The sequence below is a fragment of the Vombatus ursinus genome, unplaced genomic scaffold (genome assembly GCF_900497805.2).
Source record: "Vombatus ursinus unplaced genomic scaffold, bare-nosed wombat genome assembly UNPS02000582.1, whole genome shotgun sequence".
Taxonomy (NCBI): Eukaryota; Metazoa; Chordata; class Mammalia; order Diprotodontia; family Vombatidae; genus Vombatus; species Vombatus ursinus.
In genome coordinates, this window is record NW_020940360.1 from 27,853,460 (window position 1) to 27,871,164 (window position 17,705).

Here is a 17,705-nt window from a genome sequence, read left to right on the forward strand (position 1 = left end):
AAAGTTATAAATAGTCATATGAAAAAATGCTCTGTCACTATTAATTACAGAAATGCAAATTAAAACAGTTCTGATGTACCACCTCACACCTATCAGATTGGTTAATATTATGGAAAAGGAAAATGAAAAATATTGGAGGGGATATGAGAAAATTGGAACACTAAAGCACTGTTGGTGAAGTTGTGAACAGATCCAACCATTCTGGAAAGCAATTTAGAACTCTGTCCAAAGGGCTATAAAACCATGCATACATACCCTTTAACGCAGAAATATCACTCCATGGTCTGTATCCCAAATATTTTTTCCAAGAAAAAGACCTATATATACCAAAATATTTATAACATCTCTTTTTGTGTTGATAAACAATGGGAAATGCCCATCAATTTGGGGATGGCTGAACAAGTTGTGGTAAATAATTATGACGGAATACTATTGTGCTATAAGAGATGATGAGCTAGATATTTTCCAGAAAACCAAGGAAGATTTGGTGAATCGATACAAAGTGAAGTGAGCAGAACCAGGAGAACACTGTACACAGTAACAGCAAAATTATATGATGATCAGCTGTGAATAACTCTTAGCAATACAATGGTCCAAGACAATTCTGAATGATTTATGATGAAAAATCCTGTCTCCAGAAAAAGAACTGATGAAGTCTAAATGCAGATTGAAGCATACTATTTGTTACTTTCCTTATTTTTCTTGGGTTTTCTTTTTTTTGGGGGGGCTATGCTTTCTTTCACACCATGACAAATATGGAAATCTGTTTTGTATAACTGCACATGTATAACCTATATCAAATTTCTTGCTTTTTCAGGTAAGGGAGAGGAGAGGGCAAAAGGAATTAGGGGATGGAAGAAGGGAAGAGGGGGGTGAGGAAGCAACAGAATTTGGAACTCATTTAAAAACAATGAATGTTAAAATTATTTTTAACATGTAATTGTAAAAAATAAAATATTGAATTAAAATTATTTTATACTTCAGACTAGTTTATTTCTCTGCTTGGCAAACATGTCAAGAGGTCAAGGCTGAGGACAATTCCAGGCTATTTTGGTCTCCTTATTGTAACAATAGAGTAAAATTGCCAAAAACTTCTGTGGAAATGAAAAAGTCTGTGTTAATTCCTGTTCTTTTACCTACTTCTCATTTTTTTCTATATCTACAACTAGATTAAAATTAAGCTTTGATTTTTACTTTTATATCATATCTTCTCATTTTTATTCAACTAGTTTGATATTGATTTTAATATTTGCTCTGACAAATCAGTCGGTTGACTACTATATCTAAAATGATTGCCATATATAAAACTAGTAGTTTTCTGTTTATTAAAATATAATCAATTAAATTTTTATGGTCTTCTTTGATACTCACTGTGCTCAGCACCTCTGGAGTTTTTTCAAAGAAAGATTTTCATTAATTTCATTCAAATGAATCCATAGTTACTTTTACAATTTTGCTCCTGATCTTGCCTGTGATTTCAGTGGCATAGGCAGGCTCCCTTCTCTACTAGCAAAGATCAGTACCCTCTCTTTAACTTTAAAAATAGCTAATATTTATATAGTCCCTACTATGTGTCAGGCACTGTGCTAAGTGAATTTTGCAAATATCTCATTTGATTCTCACAATAACCTTTAGAGGTAGGTACTATTATTATCATCATTTTACATTTGAGGAAATTAAAGCAAACAGAGGTTAAGTGACTTGCCCAGCTAGTGTCTGAGGCCAGATTTGAACTGAGGTCTTCCTGACTCTAGGGAGAGTACTCTCTCTACTGTACCAACTTAATAGTCCTAATGAATTGTCTGCAGTAAAGAAGTTAATTAATTTCTCAACTCTCATAAAGCCAGTATGTGTAGGAGGCAAGACTTGATCAACACGCTATCTTCTAAGTCAAGCTGTTTCTCCAATATACTCCTAATTATATCACCATCATATAATACAATGGAATTACATTTATTCAAGATCCTGGAAATATGCATATAAATGTAATAATAGATAAAGGCATCACATAAACTCCATCTAGGAGCATTCTGGACTTGAAGGTAATTCATGACATAATTGTATTATGTTAAATACTGTAGAAATCTGTGGTTATGAGGAACTCCAAGTACATTTATATAGGTAGATATTTTCATGTTAGTTTATATTAACTCACAGCTATTTAGAAATTTGCAGTTTACAAAGCATTATCACACAACAATTCTTTGAGGAATCTATCATTTTTTAACAGAGGAATAAATAAACCCAGGATTAGAAGAAATGAGGCAATTGCTCAAGATGATGCAGTTGGTTTCAAAACTGGGACCAGTCTGTCAATCAACAAGCATTTATTAAACATTTACCATATTCCAGCTACTGTGTTAAGGTCTAGAGATACAAAGAGAGGCAAAGCTATAACAAGAACAAGAACAACAAGAACAACAACAATAGCTCATGTTTATATAGAACACTTGTTGTGTTCCAGGCACTGTGCTCAGTATTTTACAATGATTAATCTCATTTGATCATCACAACAATCCTGGGGAAGATGGGAAAACCAAAACAAACATAAATTAAGTGACTTGCCTAGGTCACACATCTAGTGTCTGAGGCCATATTTGAATTCAGATCTTCTTTACTCCAAGTCCAACATTCTTTTCACTGTATCACCTACCTAGCTGCCTCCAATATCAACAACCATAGACATAGCAATAGAAATACAATTCATGCTTTCTGGACATTCTAATGGAGAAGACAATATGTAAATAATTAAATTCATCAAATTCACATACCAAATAGATGGAATATAATAGATGGGAAAAATAGATGGAATATAATCTCAGAGGAAGATATTAGCAGCTAGTGGGGATTGTGGAACACCTATTGTAGAATGTGGACTTTGATCTGAAATATTAAAGAAAACCAGGAATACTAAGAGGTGCAGATGAGGCACTAATGCATTCCAGGCATGGAAGACACTCAATACCAAGGCATGGACACCATGAAATATTATGTTTTGAGGAACTGCAAATTGTCCAGTGTAGCTAGGTAATAGAATACATAGAGAGAAGTGAGGTCAAAGAAGAATGGAGACATAAGAAGGGGCCAGGTTATAAAGAGCTCTAAACGCCAAACAGAGGAGTTTATCTATGATCCTGTAGGTGATAGGGAACCACTGGACTTACTGAGTAGGGAGTAATGGGTTAGACTTATGCTTTAGAGGAATCATTTTGGCAGCTATGTGGGGAATGGATTAGATGGGGAGACACTTGCAGCTATTATATTAGTCCAAGTGAGAGGTGATTAAAACATGACCTAGAGTTGTGACTGTAGTAATGTAGAGAAGGAGACACATACAAAAGGTACTGTAAAGGTAGAAATGACAATGAGTTGACAGCAAATTGGATATGTAACTGAAGAGTTGAGGATGACATGAAAGTTGTGAACCTGTGTGACTTTAAGACTGGTGGAATACTCTACAGTAAGAGGAAAGTTAAGAAGACGGGAAGGATATTTTTTTAAAACATAATGAATTTTGTTTTGGACTTATTGAGTTTGGGATGTCACAAGGCATAAAGTTTGAGATGTCTAAGGGGCAGTTAGAGATTCATGACTATAGCTTGGCAGAGAGACTGTGTGGATAGATAGACTTGGATATAGATCATCTGCATAGACATGATAGATGAAGTATGAGAACTGTTGAGATTATTAATTGAGATAGTACAGAGCAAAAAGAGAAAGAGGGCCTAGTACAAAGCTTTGGAAGATGCCAATGGTTAGTGGGTATAACATGGGTAAAGAACCAATATGGAAGACAGAAGTAGCAGTTGTACAGAAAGAAGAACCAGGGTAGATCAGAATCATGGAAATCTAGAGAGGAGGGAGAGTCCAGGAGAAGAACATGAACCTTATCAAAAGCTTCAGAGGAGTCAAGAAGGCTCAAGATTGAGAAAAGGTCATTAGATTTGTCAATGGGGAGATAGTTGGTAGCTTTGGATAGGGAAGTTTCAGTTGAATGAGAAGATCAAAAGCCAAATTTCTTAGTGGTTAGAGTTGAGTGATAGGAGAGGAAGCGGAGGCACCAAATCTGAAATAATGCCCTTAAGGCATTTAATCAAAGTTAGGAGGTGTGATATAAGAAGATAACTGGTGGAGATGATAGGATCAAGTAAGGTTTTTTAAGGGTAGGAAATTAGATGAGTATATTTACATATAGCAGGGAAGAAGCCAGCAGAAAGATAGAAGCTGAAGCTATGAGAGAGAAGGTGGGAAGGATAATGAAGGAAATATATTGGAAAAGTCAGGAGATGAGGTGCCCATGTTGAAGGGCTGTCTTTGGTTAGGAGAAGGGCCACCTCTTTATGTGAGCTTGGAGTAAAGGAATAAAGGAAAATGTCTGAATGATGTGACCTGTGAGCAAGATGGAATTCTTGGTGAATATTCTGTTTTTCTCTTTGAAGTATGAGGTAAGGTCCTCAGCTCAGTGGGGTGGGGGTGTTGTAGAAGGATTAAAGAAAGACAGAACAGCCTCTGTGGAGAGTAAAGTAGGGAAAAAATGAGGGCAAAATGAAATGTTTACCTTGATGCAATGGGGACTCAGTTAAAATTAGATAAGATCAATTTTTAGTGGGCATAGTGGAAATTACTGTTTAATGATCACCCCTAGCTCTTGAGCCTCACGTGATCGAGATCCATCATTGGTGTTGCTTTTGTAAGGGCACAGGAGCAAGAGTTTCAAAGGCAGGAGTTAGTGTAGAGTTGAGTTAGCTCACCAAGGGGTCACCAAGGAGAAGGGAGGAGAGTGTAGACAGTACAGAGGTAATGAATAACCTGGGAAAGAACTGAGGGGTGGAAGTCATGGAGATGACCCTGAGGATGAAGAGCAGAGTTAGGCATTGTAAGGCATAGGGAAAGTTGGAATGAAAAAAAAAGGAATTTCAGGGTTTGTATGCAAGGATACAGATTAGTTGTGGAAGATGGCAAGAGCAAGGGTGTCATCATTGCTGTAGCTCTTGTAGAGGAGAGATGTAGGTCATGAAGATTAAATAGACTAAGGAATTGGGAAGTTAGGGTATTTGAGGGATCATAAATATATATGTTGAAATCCCCTACTATGAAGACTTTAGATGAGGAGGAGAGAGAAACTATGAGCTACGCAGAACTTATTGAGGAAGGAAGGAAGGAAGGAAGTAAAATGCTAACTCCTGATTCTTTCTACTGACAGGATAATTAAAAGGAGGCAGGAAAATTACTAAATTTCAGTACTCTACTCTTAATGCTGTTTTACCATCTAAACAGAGTATCCGGTGACAAAATTATTTTTGAAAACAATTTCAGGGTTGTACCTACATACTTTACATAGAAAATGGGGAAAAAAAGAAAATAAAGCACTCCTTCAAATTTTACTAATGCTTTTCTAATTATCCTAAGTGTTTCAGTTAGCTCTAGGCCAAAGCAATTTAATGATTGTTTTGTAACAATATTTCTGAGTAACAACAAAGAAAGTTTTAGAGTGCCAGAATTTATCCGGAAAACAAAAAAAAAAAACTCCACTGAATTATTTTCTGATGCTTCTACCTGAATCTCTCTTATACATTGAAATGTAAAATGCACTACTCTTACTGAGACTTACGGTATTAAAAGTATGTTAACATTTTTTTGGGGAAAAACGTCACATGTTATATCAGAGATAAAGGTTTTGTAGGGTAAAATGTTCACATCTGATTCTTTTTAGACATTGAGATTTTGATGGTATCAATTGAATAAACAAAATGTCATTTTGTAGGGCAACAAATTAGGGATATTCATTAAGAAGAATGAAAATCAAGTAAGATATTTCAAGTCCCCGTGAATCTTAAGATCTATTCTTGTTTTGTTAAAATAGGAAAAAAAAACTTATACCAAAACCATATAAAGATATTCAAAAATATAAACAATCTACAATATCTATGTGAATTAGTACAGATTTGACAAAGATCAGTAAATTCCATGTAATCTGTTGTATTTGTCTAGTAAAACAGTTAAGTCACAGTCTCATCTAGATTTTCACAGAACACAAATAAGTATCACATATTCAAACACGGTAGGAGTGTAAAATAGACTCTTTGTCTTGTTCTCTTCTGTCTTTTAGCCACTTGCCCACTTTGGTGTCCATTCTCCTCTTTGTTTCATAACAATTTTAGGTTTGCACTGACCTATACAACCCAGGCCAGCTTTGAATGTTCACTCTCCTTCTGCTCATCCATGAGGGCTTTATTGTTGCCATATTTAAACTTCACAGTTAAATTTACCTAATCTGCAACTTGTCCCCTCAGGGCCAAATTCTCTGCGCCTTCCAAGATCCTAATTCTGATGAAGGCATTCATGCTAATGGAATGAATGGATAAGACTCCCAAAGTTTGCTCTTTTCTCTAAATAAAGGCTTCTTTTCATTGTGCCCAACTTAGAAAATGTCTCACCTTCAGATTTAACCCAAAGGAATAAATAATGGTGGACTGAGTAGGAGAAAATGGAAATGTGGCAGGACATAGGTAATATTGTAAGGCAGGTGGGGTCTAATACCTCTTAAATAATAGGTACATTGTTTTTCAAATCTCTCCAAACAAAGAAAACTATTTTCTGGGCAATCTGACCTAACAGATTATTTTCAGCCAGAGAGACAGTAGTTAAAATAAAAGTAATAATACCCAAAATAAATTGCCATTGATACTAAAAATTGTAGAGTGGAATTCTGTGGCTTCTAGGATGCATCAATATAATGATTAAAAATGGTGATTAAACTCTTCCCTTTGTTTTCAATTATTGTAGGAAGAACCCTATGTTATGTTCAAGAAGTCTGATAAGCCCCTGTATGGAAATGATCGATTTGAGGGATATTGCATTGACCTCCTCAGGGAATTAGCTACAATCCTTGGTTTTACCTATGAGATTAGACTTGTGGAGGATGGAAAATATGGAGCCCAGGATGATGTCAATGGACAGTGGAATGGAATGGTTCGAGAACTAATTGATCATGTAAGTTTTTTTTTTTATTTCTTGTAGAAACAACTTTTTAAATGTTAAATAAGCCTCTCAGGATCCAGAGCATATTTTTAGAACATGTCTTTATTGTTAAATTTGAATGTCATTATATTATTTTATTAGAAGACACTTATTGTCATTGGGTTTGATACTTGATATGAAGGATAATGGTAAATTTTTATATCTTAAGTTAACTAGTATTTAGTGTATCAGAATCTGGAAAATTCATGCATTTTTCATCAGATTTTGATTTCCTAATGTTGCATTTGCTTCCTTCCTTATTATAATCAACATCATCTCCTAATCATGATATATAATAGATAAAACTACATTGTTAATTCTTTGAAAAACTACTTTTACTAGGAGGAAAACATGATAGTTGCCAAATGACTCTTACAAATCTTATCCTGATAAGAAGAATGAAGACAAGTCCATATACAATCTAAGATATGAAAAATTAGCCACATGATGTGTTTTCATTTTCAAGATCAAATTTAAAATAAATCAGAAATAGCAAAGCACATAGAAACAGCAGGGCATTTCAATGTGAGTCAAAACTGATATCATTATAGGCAATTGTTTGAAATTGAATAAGTCAGGCATCCCTTCCCTTTGGCCTAAAAAAAGAATAATTTCTCAGTTGGTGGTGCCAATGAATTCCTGTCTTGGAAACACAGTCTGATCTTTATGAAAACTATGCCCTTGTCTCTGGCTTCTCTTGTTTTGACATGTTTGCATTTATTTTGACAATTTCTTAATATTAAGGCATCTGGTCATGATCAAATTTAATAAAATAAGAATTCTGTGTATTAATACTATATTATATTGTAGTATAAATAAAATCTCATTGCCAGAAGTGTCAAGTATAAGGAAATGGCTTTCTCAGTGCTCTAAAAATATACTATTAGAAACAAAAGTTGATTAACAAAAACTTTAAAATGTGCATATACATTCTCCTGTTAATTCTCCTTTCTTTGGCTTTCAATCAGTCAATAAACATTATTAAATACCTACTATGTGTCAGGCATTATGCTAATAAGCACTGGGGATGTAAAGAAAGGCAAAAAATCAATCCCTACTCTTAAGGAGCTCATAGTCAAGTAGGGGAAACAACATGCAAGTAATGTATACAAACTTTGCATACAGGAAAAATTTCTGGTAGAAGGCAGGATTTTAGCTGGGAGTTGAAAGAAGTCAGGGAAGCCAGGAAATAGCAATAAGGAGGGAATGGGGGACAACAGTGAAATGCTCATATTCTGGAGATAGACTGTCTTGTGTAAAGCACAAGACACTTTGGGAATAGCTTCATAAAGTGAAGGCTGTTTGTATCAGAGCTTATGCTAAATTATTTAGAGGAACTAGATAGTAGGAAAGGGAACTGATACACCCTGCATCTCACCAACCCATACATGATAGTTAGCCTAGTTTAAGTATAAGCAAAGAGGCTAGTTGAGGCTTGATAGAGCAGTATATCTGTGACAGTCATGGTACTGTGACCTGAGTATCTTTCCCTGGTTCTTCCCTTTATCTTCTTTGTATTGAGTGAAGGTGAAAACTAGAATCTGCATTGATCTGATGTCATGAATTATGTTGCTCCAGGGCCCACACAGCATGTGCTAGAGCTAGAGATAGGAATCACTTAATAATGATGTTTATAGCCTAGTATTGGGTATCTGAATCTTGCTTTGTGAGATTGCTCCCTAGAGAAAGATGTGCCCTGTACCTAGCATCAGGCATGTGACAGGTTAGGTTAATGGTGATTTAAGCTTAGAGGATAGATTGACAGTAAATGGGGAGGAGAGAAGGTATGTCAAAACAGAGAGAAAGGAAATAGTTGAGATGCATCTTGTTTCATATACCCCTTAGCTTTGACCTGAGTATCAGTTGTTATTATTAGCAAATATTCAAAAAGACTTTTGTTCCTTCCTTTGCACCGTTAGTAAGAAAATAATACATTTATTAATTTCAACACACATTTATTAATCCTGGAAGTGATAGAGTGTTGAGTGACAGTGGAGTAACATAGTCAGAACTGTGCCTCAGGAAGATTGTTTTGACAGCTGAATAGAGGATGGACTGGCACTTGAGGCAGACAGATGTACCATTCTTATTTTCAATGAGTTTTGCAATTGATATAGCAACCCTAATATACTCTAAACTATGGCATGCCAGAAGATAAGAAACAAATAATCGTGTCAACTGTGGTAAGGATGACCAAATAATAAAGTAATGTGGGCTTTGTTAGATGGTAATTGATCTGTAGGTTAGTAAGTGAGACAAAATGATGATGGGCTTAATAGACTCCAGGAAATTGGAGAATCATTTTGTGGAAAAATTGATAACCTTTCCCAGACTTCGCGAGGCAGAGTTAAAATATCTATCTTAAATATATATATATATATAGTTATTTTATTAATTCCAAAAAGTTAGATACAAAGTTTATTGAAGAATAGCATTTATAAGCTTATTATATGAATAAGATACTTAAGGCAGGCACTGTGCTAAGCATTTTATAAATATTATCTCATTTTATCTTCATAACAATCCTGTGAGATAAATGCTATTGTAATCCCCTTTTTATAGATGAGGAAACTAAGGCAGAGAGAAGTTAAGTGACTTTCCCAAGGTCATCCAAGGAGTGTCTGAGGCTGGATTTTAACTCAGTTCTTACTGACTCCAGGCCAGACTCTATCTACTCAAACTTAGCTTCCTAGTAGTTGCAACCAAAGAGTCGAAGCTAAGACTTTTCATTCGATTTTAATTTTGGCAAACTTGCTACATGAAATTATCAAGTTACAGCTACCTTTTTTTCTTTGCATTTCTTCACTTATGTGAAAGTCAGGACATTCTTTTTTCACTTCAAAGTGGAGTCTTACATTCTTGGAATTTATGCCAGTTTCCTGATATATTTGTTTCAAGATGAAATAGAAGCTCCACTTTCTCTGAATAACTATGGCCTTTCTCCATATTGCCTAATACTTAATGCATTAGTATTCTTTCATGATTGATGAGTATCTCAATAGACCAGCCACATTTCACTCCCAGGCCATCTACTTACCAGCCCCCATGCCTACTTTCTGCCAGGCCCTGTGCTATTGTGGTAACAAGGACAAAAACTAAACAATATCTTCTCCCAGGAAGTTTACTTTAAGTTTTGATAGCTTAAAACTGCACTAATACATTTGAAACATTCTGTAAAATCAGATAAGCGATGACAAAATGCATATATAAGCAAATATGATGTAATTTTGAGGGGAGGGCAATGCACAATTGACCAGGGAAATCTGGAAAGACTTCTTGTAGGAGATGTTAGTTAGACTAAGCCTTAAAGGCAACTAAGGTTTCCAAGAGGCAGAGGAGAAGACAGACTGCATTCTGGGCATGCCTGTGCAAAGTAAGTATATGTAACATTATTCTTATGAGGAAAATACTACTACTATTACCACTACTACCACTAGCTAACATTTATATAGCACTTACTATGTACCAAGCAATATTCTAAGCACTTAACAATTATTACTTCCTTTGATCCTTCTAGAAGGTGGATACGATTATCATCCTCATTTTATGAATGAGGAAACTGAGACAAATAGAAATTAAATGACTTGCCTAAAGTCACACAGCTAGTAAGAGTCTGAGGCCAGATTTGAACTGAAGTCTTCCTGATTCCAGGCTCAGTACTCTATCTACTTCACCACCTAGGTGACCCAGTAGTCAAGCAAGTAGTCAAATTTGGTTGGAACAGAGCGTGTGTGTGTGTGTGTGTGTGTGTGTGTGTGTGTGGGTGTGTGTGTGTGTTCATGCAGATATGCATGAGAGAGACATACAGAGACAGAGACAGAGACAGACACAGAGACAGAGACAGAGAGACAGACAGACAGACAGAGAGGGGGAAAAGGAGGGGAGAGAGAAAGACAGACAGACAGAGACAGACAGACAGAGACAGACAGAGACAGAGAGGCGGGGAGAGATAGATGGAGAGAGAGAGACAGAGAGAGAGAGAGAGAAATGTGAAATCAGTCTGGAAAGATAAGTAGAAGCCAGATTTGAAGAGCTTTAAATGCCAAAAAGAGGAGTTTTTATTTGATCTTAGAGGCAATAGGTAGACACTAGAGCTTCTTGAGCAGGGAATTAAAAATGGTTAGATCTTTGCTTTAGTAATAACAAATAAGAGCTTTCTTCACATTTATATCCGCGTCCCCATAGCTTTTAACAGTGCTTGGCATATAACAAAGGCTTGCTTAATATTTTTTTCAATCGTTTATAGATAGATAAGCAGAAACTGCATGTATTATATAGCTTCTCCGCCTTAAGGATTATTAATATTTATAGAATGCTTTACAATTTACAAAGTAATTTTATATACCTCCTTGCAGTTCCTCTAACAAGAAACTCTCCTCTTCTGCCTGGGGATTTTCACTGGCTGTTCCCCATGTCTTGGCATTTTTTCCTTCCTCATTTCCATCTCCTGGCTTCCTTTGCTTTTTTCAAGTCCCAGCTAAAGTCTTATCTTCTGCTTGAATCCTTGCCTGATCTCCCTTGATTCTCTGTTGATTATTTCAAATTTATCAGTATACAGCTTGTTTCTACATGTTGCTCCCTCATTAAACTGTTAGCTTCTTGATTGGGGGACTGCCTTTTGGCCTTCTTTGTATCCCGGTGATTAGCATAGTTCCTGTTATATAGTAAGCGATTAGTAAATATTTATTGACTGACATATACATTACCATATTTGATCATCTCAACAACACTATAAAGTAGACCAAGGAGGAATTATCTCCATTTTATAGATGAAGAAACTGAGACTCAGGAATGTTAGGTGACTCACGTAGGGCCACACAGCTGGTGCAGGGGAGAGCCATGAATAGGACATGTCTTCTTTCTACTATACCACATTTCCTCTTTCCTATTGTGTGTTGATGTATGCCACATTTATAAGAGAATTAAAGAGACTTGCCATTTAGAAACAAGAAGGGTAGAAGAAACTTACTTTTTTTATCATTCTGGTGACTTTTAGTGTGCACTGAGATGAAGCCTATGAAATCAGCTTTCAGCTCCAAATGAAGCTTGGCACTTCAAGCTCTCTTGGTTACAAATGTCCCAGCATGTCTCCAATTCCACATGATTCTTGTCTCAGGGAAGATGATGCTACTTAGAATTTATTTGACTTGCACATGGAGAGTTGAGAGAAGGATCAAACTGATACTTTGAAAAGTGGCTCACATAGCTTTATTATTGACTGCTTTTTTTACAGAATTGGGAGAAATGTATGTAATGGTGGAAAGGGAGATGAAAAATAATTCCCTTCCTATCTATGACCTGCTCTTTGTTTTCCTAACATAACTCTAGGAGATGTTCCAAGTAGTCTGACTATCTTTGGCATTTCTTAGATGATTGGTAGTAAGCTAAACATTCTTTGTGACTCCCTTTAGGAATCTGCAGAATTATGGTGGCTTTTATGAATCACCAGACTGATGACTATCTAAATATCAGAGTTCTTTAATTCCATCAGTATGCTGTGTTCACACTCCTTGTGCTTTGTAAGATGTAGCTTAGAGCATTCATCAGTTTTTCTAATGCACAGAAAATAACTGGGGATTGACATAAATAATACTAATGTGGCAAATGTTCAGCTTTCAATAATATTTATTAGAATAGTGAAATAAATGCTTAATAGTTATGTAAGAACTATTAAATTTGAACAGTACACTCAGTTGAAAACCTGCTGTATATTTTCTGAAACACATTATTCCTATTCCTTTTCTAAGTACCCCAATTAAAATGCCTATACAAGGACTAAGCTAACAAATGGAATGTGTGGTATTTTCCAATGAAGAGAGACTACAACTCTTACTTGTAATGCTTCTGTTAAGTAGAATGACAAGATTCTTTAAGGAGTTGGGTTAGCTATGAATATAGTAAAGAAAGATACAAAAAAAAATCTAATAGTACAAATAGTACATAAAATTGGGAATCAATTTTACTTGTTGCTTCAGGCCATGCATGCACTATCTCTTATGATTTAATTCAGCGCTTATAAGGCTATTTAGATGATCTTACTTTTCTTAGAGCTAATGTTAATTATTTATTAAAAACTGTGGGAAAATACCCAATTTGCTTCCTAACAATTCGCATCAGTATGAGATTAATTAGGGGAAACAAGAGCACTTAAATTATTCTTAAGCCTTTAATATTGTTTTCATTGGTGTAGAAAAGAAAAAGGGAGAGCTTACCATAGTGTTGACACATAAAAAATATTTAATAAATGTTTCTTGAGTGCCCGGATGAGAGGTAGCATGGCCTAATGGATAGAGTACTGAACTTGCAATCAGGAAGACCTAGATTTAACCCATGTCTCAGACCCTTATTCTCTGTACTGTTATGTCATTTTTTTCAGTCATGTCCAACTCTTCATGACCCAATTTGGGGTTTTCTTGGCAAAGCTACTGGAGTAATTTGTCATTTCCTTCTCGAGTTCATTTTGCAGGTGAGGAGCTGAGGCAAACAGGGTTAAATGACTTGCCCAGTAACATAGCCATTAAGTGTCTGAGGCCAGACTTGAACCCGTGAAGATGATTCTTCCTGAATCCAAGCCCAGTGCTCTCTCCACTTGTCCATTTTACTGCCATTCTTTGTATTACCCTAGACTAGTCACTTCTCTACCTCAGTTGATTTATTTGTAAAATGATTTGGCTAGACTCAATGGCCTCTAGGCTCTCTCTAGCTTTAAGGCCATGATTTTATGACAAAACCCCATAGGAAGATTTATATTTGTGAATATATAAATAAGAATATATCTATGATTATCTATAATATATTAATATCTAATAAATAATAAAATATCTATAAATAAGAACATAAGATCTGAAAATCTGTTAATTTTAATCTGAAACATATCTTTTATTCTAGCCTTTCCATTTCTACTTGCTATTACTTGGTACTTTCGTTCTTTACTTATTCATCTTCTACTCAGCCTTTAGAGATGTAAAGATTCCTTTTTTTTTTTCTCTAAATGGAAGAGACTGGAGCTCAGGACACTCAGAGCCATCCTCTTAAATGAAAGCTTTGCTATCTCTTGTCTAGGTTTAGGTCTCAATAATGATTGCCACCCTTAGCAATCTGGTCAGTTCAGGTCAGTTCTCCATTTCCTTCCTGCTACTTACAGGTAGCCTATCCTAGTAGGATGTAAGATGTCTACCCAGAGCTGTCCACTTTCCTGATTAAACATCAGTAGGACTTAACATACCTCAATAAATCTCATATGGGTGAATTGTCAGAGAGAAGGGAATTCAGAAAAGAATCTCAAAGGATTATAGGGAGAGTTCTCTAAGTCATGTATTCCAGACAGAACTTTATATTTAAACATTTACTTGGTATTTTATGCCTCAGTAAGTTATTTCTGTTAGGTTGAAACAGTCAGAGATAAGATGACTAGTACTAAAGGATTAACTTATGCTGTAATTTTTTGTAGTCTGAGGCTAGTTGTCTCATTTGGGGACAGTAGCCGATGAATAATAATAATAGCCATGGCACCTACTATGTGCCAGACACTATGCTAAATGCTTCAAAAATATTATGTCATTTGATCGTCACAACAACTCTGGGAGGTAAGTGCTATTATTATCCCCATTTTGTAGTTGAGGAAACTGAGGCAAATAGAGGTCAAGTGGCTAACCCAGGATCATGCAGATAGTTAAGTGTCTAAGGATGGATTTGAATAGGTCTTCCTGACTTAAGGCCCAGCACTCTCTTCACTGAACCACTTAGCTATATGGATGAGACCATGAAGACAACAGGGATTAAATTCTTTCATTAAGTATTCACACCGCTAGGCTCTCTCTGTTTGCCAGCCAGCACTATTGATTGTGCTGGGATGGGAAGAGAGAAAGGAAGGGAATAAGCATTTATAAAGCACTTACTATATGCCAGGTACTATGCAAGTACTTTTTTACTAATATTATTTTGTTTGATCTTCACAACAATCCAGTGAGGTAGGTGCTATTATTATCCTTATCTTACAGTTGAGAAAATTGAGGCAAATGGAGGTTAAGTGATTTTGCCCAGATTCACACAGCTAGTGTCTAATGCCCATTTTGAGCTCATGTCTTCCCAACTCCAGGACTAGCATTCTACCCATTGTATTATTAACTGGCTGCATGGTGAACATGGTTGTCAACTTTCTACAACCTATACCTTAAAGGAATTCTTTGCTGTTGACTGGAACTTATCAATAGTTCAGACCCAGTCCCACTAATTGCATGAAGTCTTTTCAGGTCACTCTAGCTCCTATCGATCTTCTTCTCTATAATCTCATAGAACATAAAAATTTTAGAACAGAAAGAATCTTGAAGATATTCTAATCCAGGGGCAGCTAGGTGGCACAGTGAATAGAGCTTTGGCCTTGGAGTCAGGAGGACCTGAGTTCAAATCCAGCCTCAGACACTTAACACTTACTGGCTGTATGACCTTGGGCAAGCCACTTAACCCCGATCGCCTCACCAAAAAGAAAAAAAAAAGATATTCTAATCCAATCCTTGGACTCCATAGATGAGGAAACTGAATCCCAGAGGAAACTGAATCCCAAATAACTTGATCATTATCATGTGCCTCATGATTCAGGAGCAGCAGAGTCAAGACTAGATTTCTGTTTTTACCATTTATTTTGGTATTTAATAACTGACTTGTCTAAGTACTTAACTATATTATAAGCCCCTGAAAGTCTGATATCATATAATTCTTATGTTATCTCCATAAGGTCCTAGATTTAAGTTGAAATCAAAATGAATTTATTAAGTATCTTATTTGTGTAAATCATTGTACTTGGTCCTGGGGAAACTAAAGAAAAAGTATGCTGTAATATGCTTCTATGAATATCATAGGTGCTCGCTAAATATTTGACAAATAAATAAAGAGACAAAGGATAATTTATTTTTAAAGGATGACACACTATTATTCTTTTGAAGGATAAATAAAGTCTTAAAGGCTGTGAAATACCTTTCCTCCCACCCCCATTCTCTCCTTTTTCCAATTCATCTGCAGCTGCCAAACTGATATTCCTAAAACACAGGTTTGGTCATATTATTCTTCTGCTCAAAGAATTTCAGAGGCTTGCTCTTGTCTGTAGGGAAGGGGTCCTTATTCTGGAATCCTTACACTTCAAGGATTTTTAGATAAGTTCCAGGTGGTCCACGAATTTGGATAGAAAAAAAAATTACATCTTTATTTTTATTAACCTCTAACTAAATTTTAACATTTCATTCAATTATGGATTAAAAAATATTTTTAAGAAAGGGTTCATAGGCTTCACCAGATTGTCAAAAAGGTCCCCCACACACAGACACACAGAACTAAGAAATCCCCTGCTCTAGGGTAAAATACACCTCTGCTATTTGGCATTTAAAGACTTTCATAATCTGGTTCCAGTCTATCTTTCCAGACTTATTTCACATTAATCCTCCTCACATACTAAGCATTCTAGCCAAACTGTACTACTCAGTGTTGCCCATTCATCACATTCCATCCATCTCAAATCTCTGTGCCTTGGCATAAGCTATCCTGATTCTAATGCTCTTAGAATCCCTGGCTTATTTCAAGGCTGAGCTCAGCTGTCTCCTTCTTCATAAATATATACCTAATTCCCCCAATTGTTAATGTTCCAAAAAATTACTTTGTTTTTACTTATTTTTGTTCATATTTTATAGCAATTAAGTAAGTCATATACAAGTAACTTTAAATAAAAACAGTCTGATACATCAAAAAATTCTAGAATGTGGTGACATGAAATATTGGAAAGAAAAAAGAAAATCATTTTGAAAATATAACTTTGGCCAGTTAAGCAGGCAGAAAGAATGCAATTAAGGATGGGGACTCCCTTTTTTTGTCTTTTTATTCATCATGCCCTGTGTGCTTTACTTAGGAGACACTTAAATGCTTGTTGAATTAAATCATTTTTATATCTTTAAAAGTCAGTGAAGTCTGTTATTCTCCTTTGGATTTTGTAATTGTAGCACTACCTACCATGACCTTCAGAGCCTGAAGGCCAGGTATGTTAGATAACTCTTCCTCCTGCATTCTTTGGTACCCTTAAGGGGACTGACATGTATCTAGGCTCTCTGCCAGTGACTGCCCCACTGAAGATGTTCCCTCAAGTGTAGCAGGGACTCCCCTAAACCTCAGTTCTATTTAGCCACTAATAGTTAGATTAGTTTTTACACAAAAATATTTACTTTAAAAGGTATAATTACAACTATACAAACTTACTCCTGCTAACACATAAAAAGCATAATCCCTTTCCCCCTTTACACCTCAGTCCCTTTGGAGGGGAAGAGATTAGGCTCATAACTAAACTCAGTTCCTATAGAGCACTGTCCCTAGTTTCAAGTACACAACCACTCTAAGGTTCAAGTTCTAAGCATCCTGGCTCTTCAGGGCTTCCATTTGGAGCTGGCCATTACCCTACCTACAATCTTGGCTTCAAGTTCACCATGGCTCAAACTCCTGGGCCCATAGGATCATCTCTAGTACTTGAAAGTGAAGAAAAATGCAGAACAGAAACAAATACCTTCCAGGCCTGTTTCTTAGAGCCCAGCGTAAAAGAGAGGGAGCAGAAGGAACATCCTTCTCCTTTCACCAGTTCAGCTCATGGCATCTTCACTGTGGGTAAAATGGGATCCTCACTCTCTGGACAAAGCCAATAAGTACAACAG

The 17,705-nt window shown here is 36.0% G+C and overlaps 1 protein-coding gene across 1 annotated transcript in view; it reads left to right on the plus strand.

Moving 5' to 3' along the window:
- The window catches only part of GRIK2 (glutamate ionotropic receptor kainate type subunit 2), a 790,978-nt gene that overhangs the window by 505,721 nt on the left and 267,552 nt on the right, over nucleotides 1-17,705 (plus strand). The window contains exon 10 of the mRNA XM_027855426.1: nucleotides 6,787-6,993. Coding sequence (XP_027711227.1) covers nucleotides 6,787-6,993 — 207 coding nt within the window. The remainder of the gene's footprint in view (nucleotides 1-6,786; nucleotides 6,994-17,705) is intronic.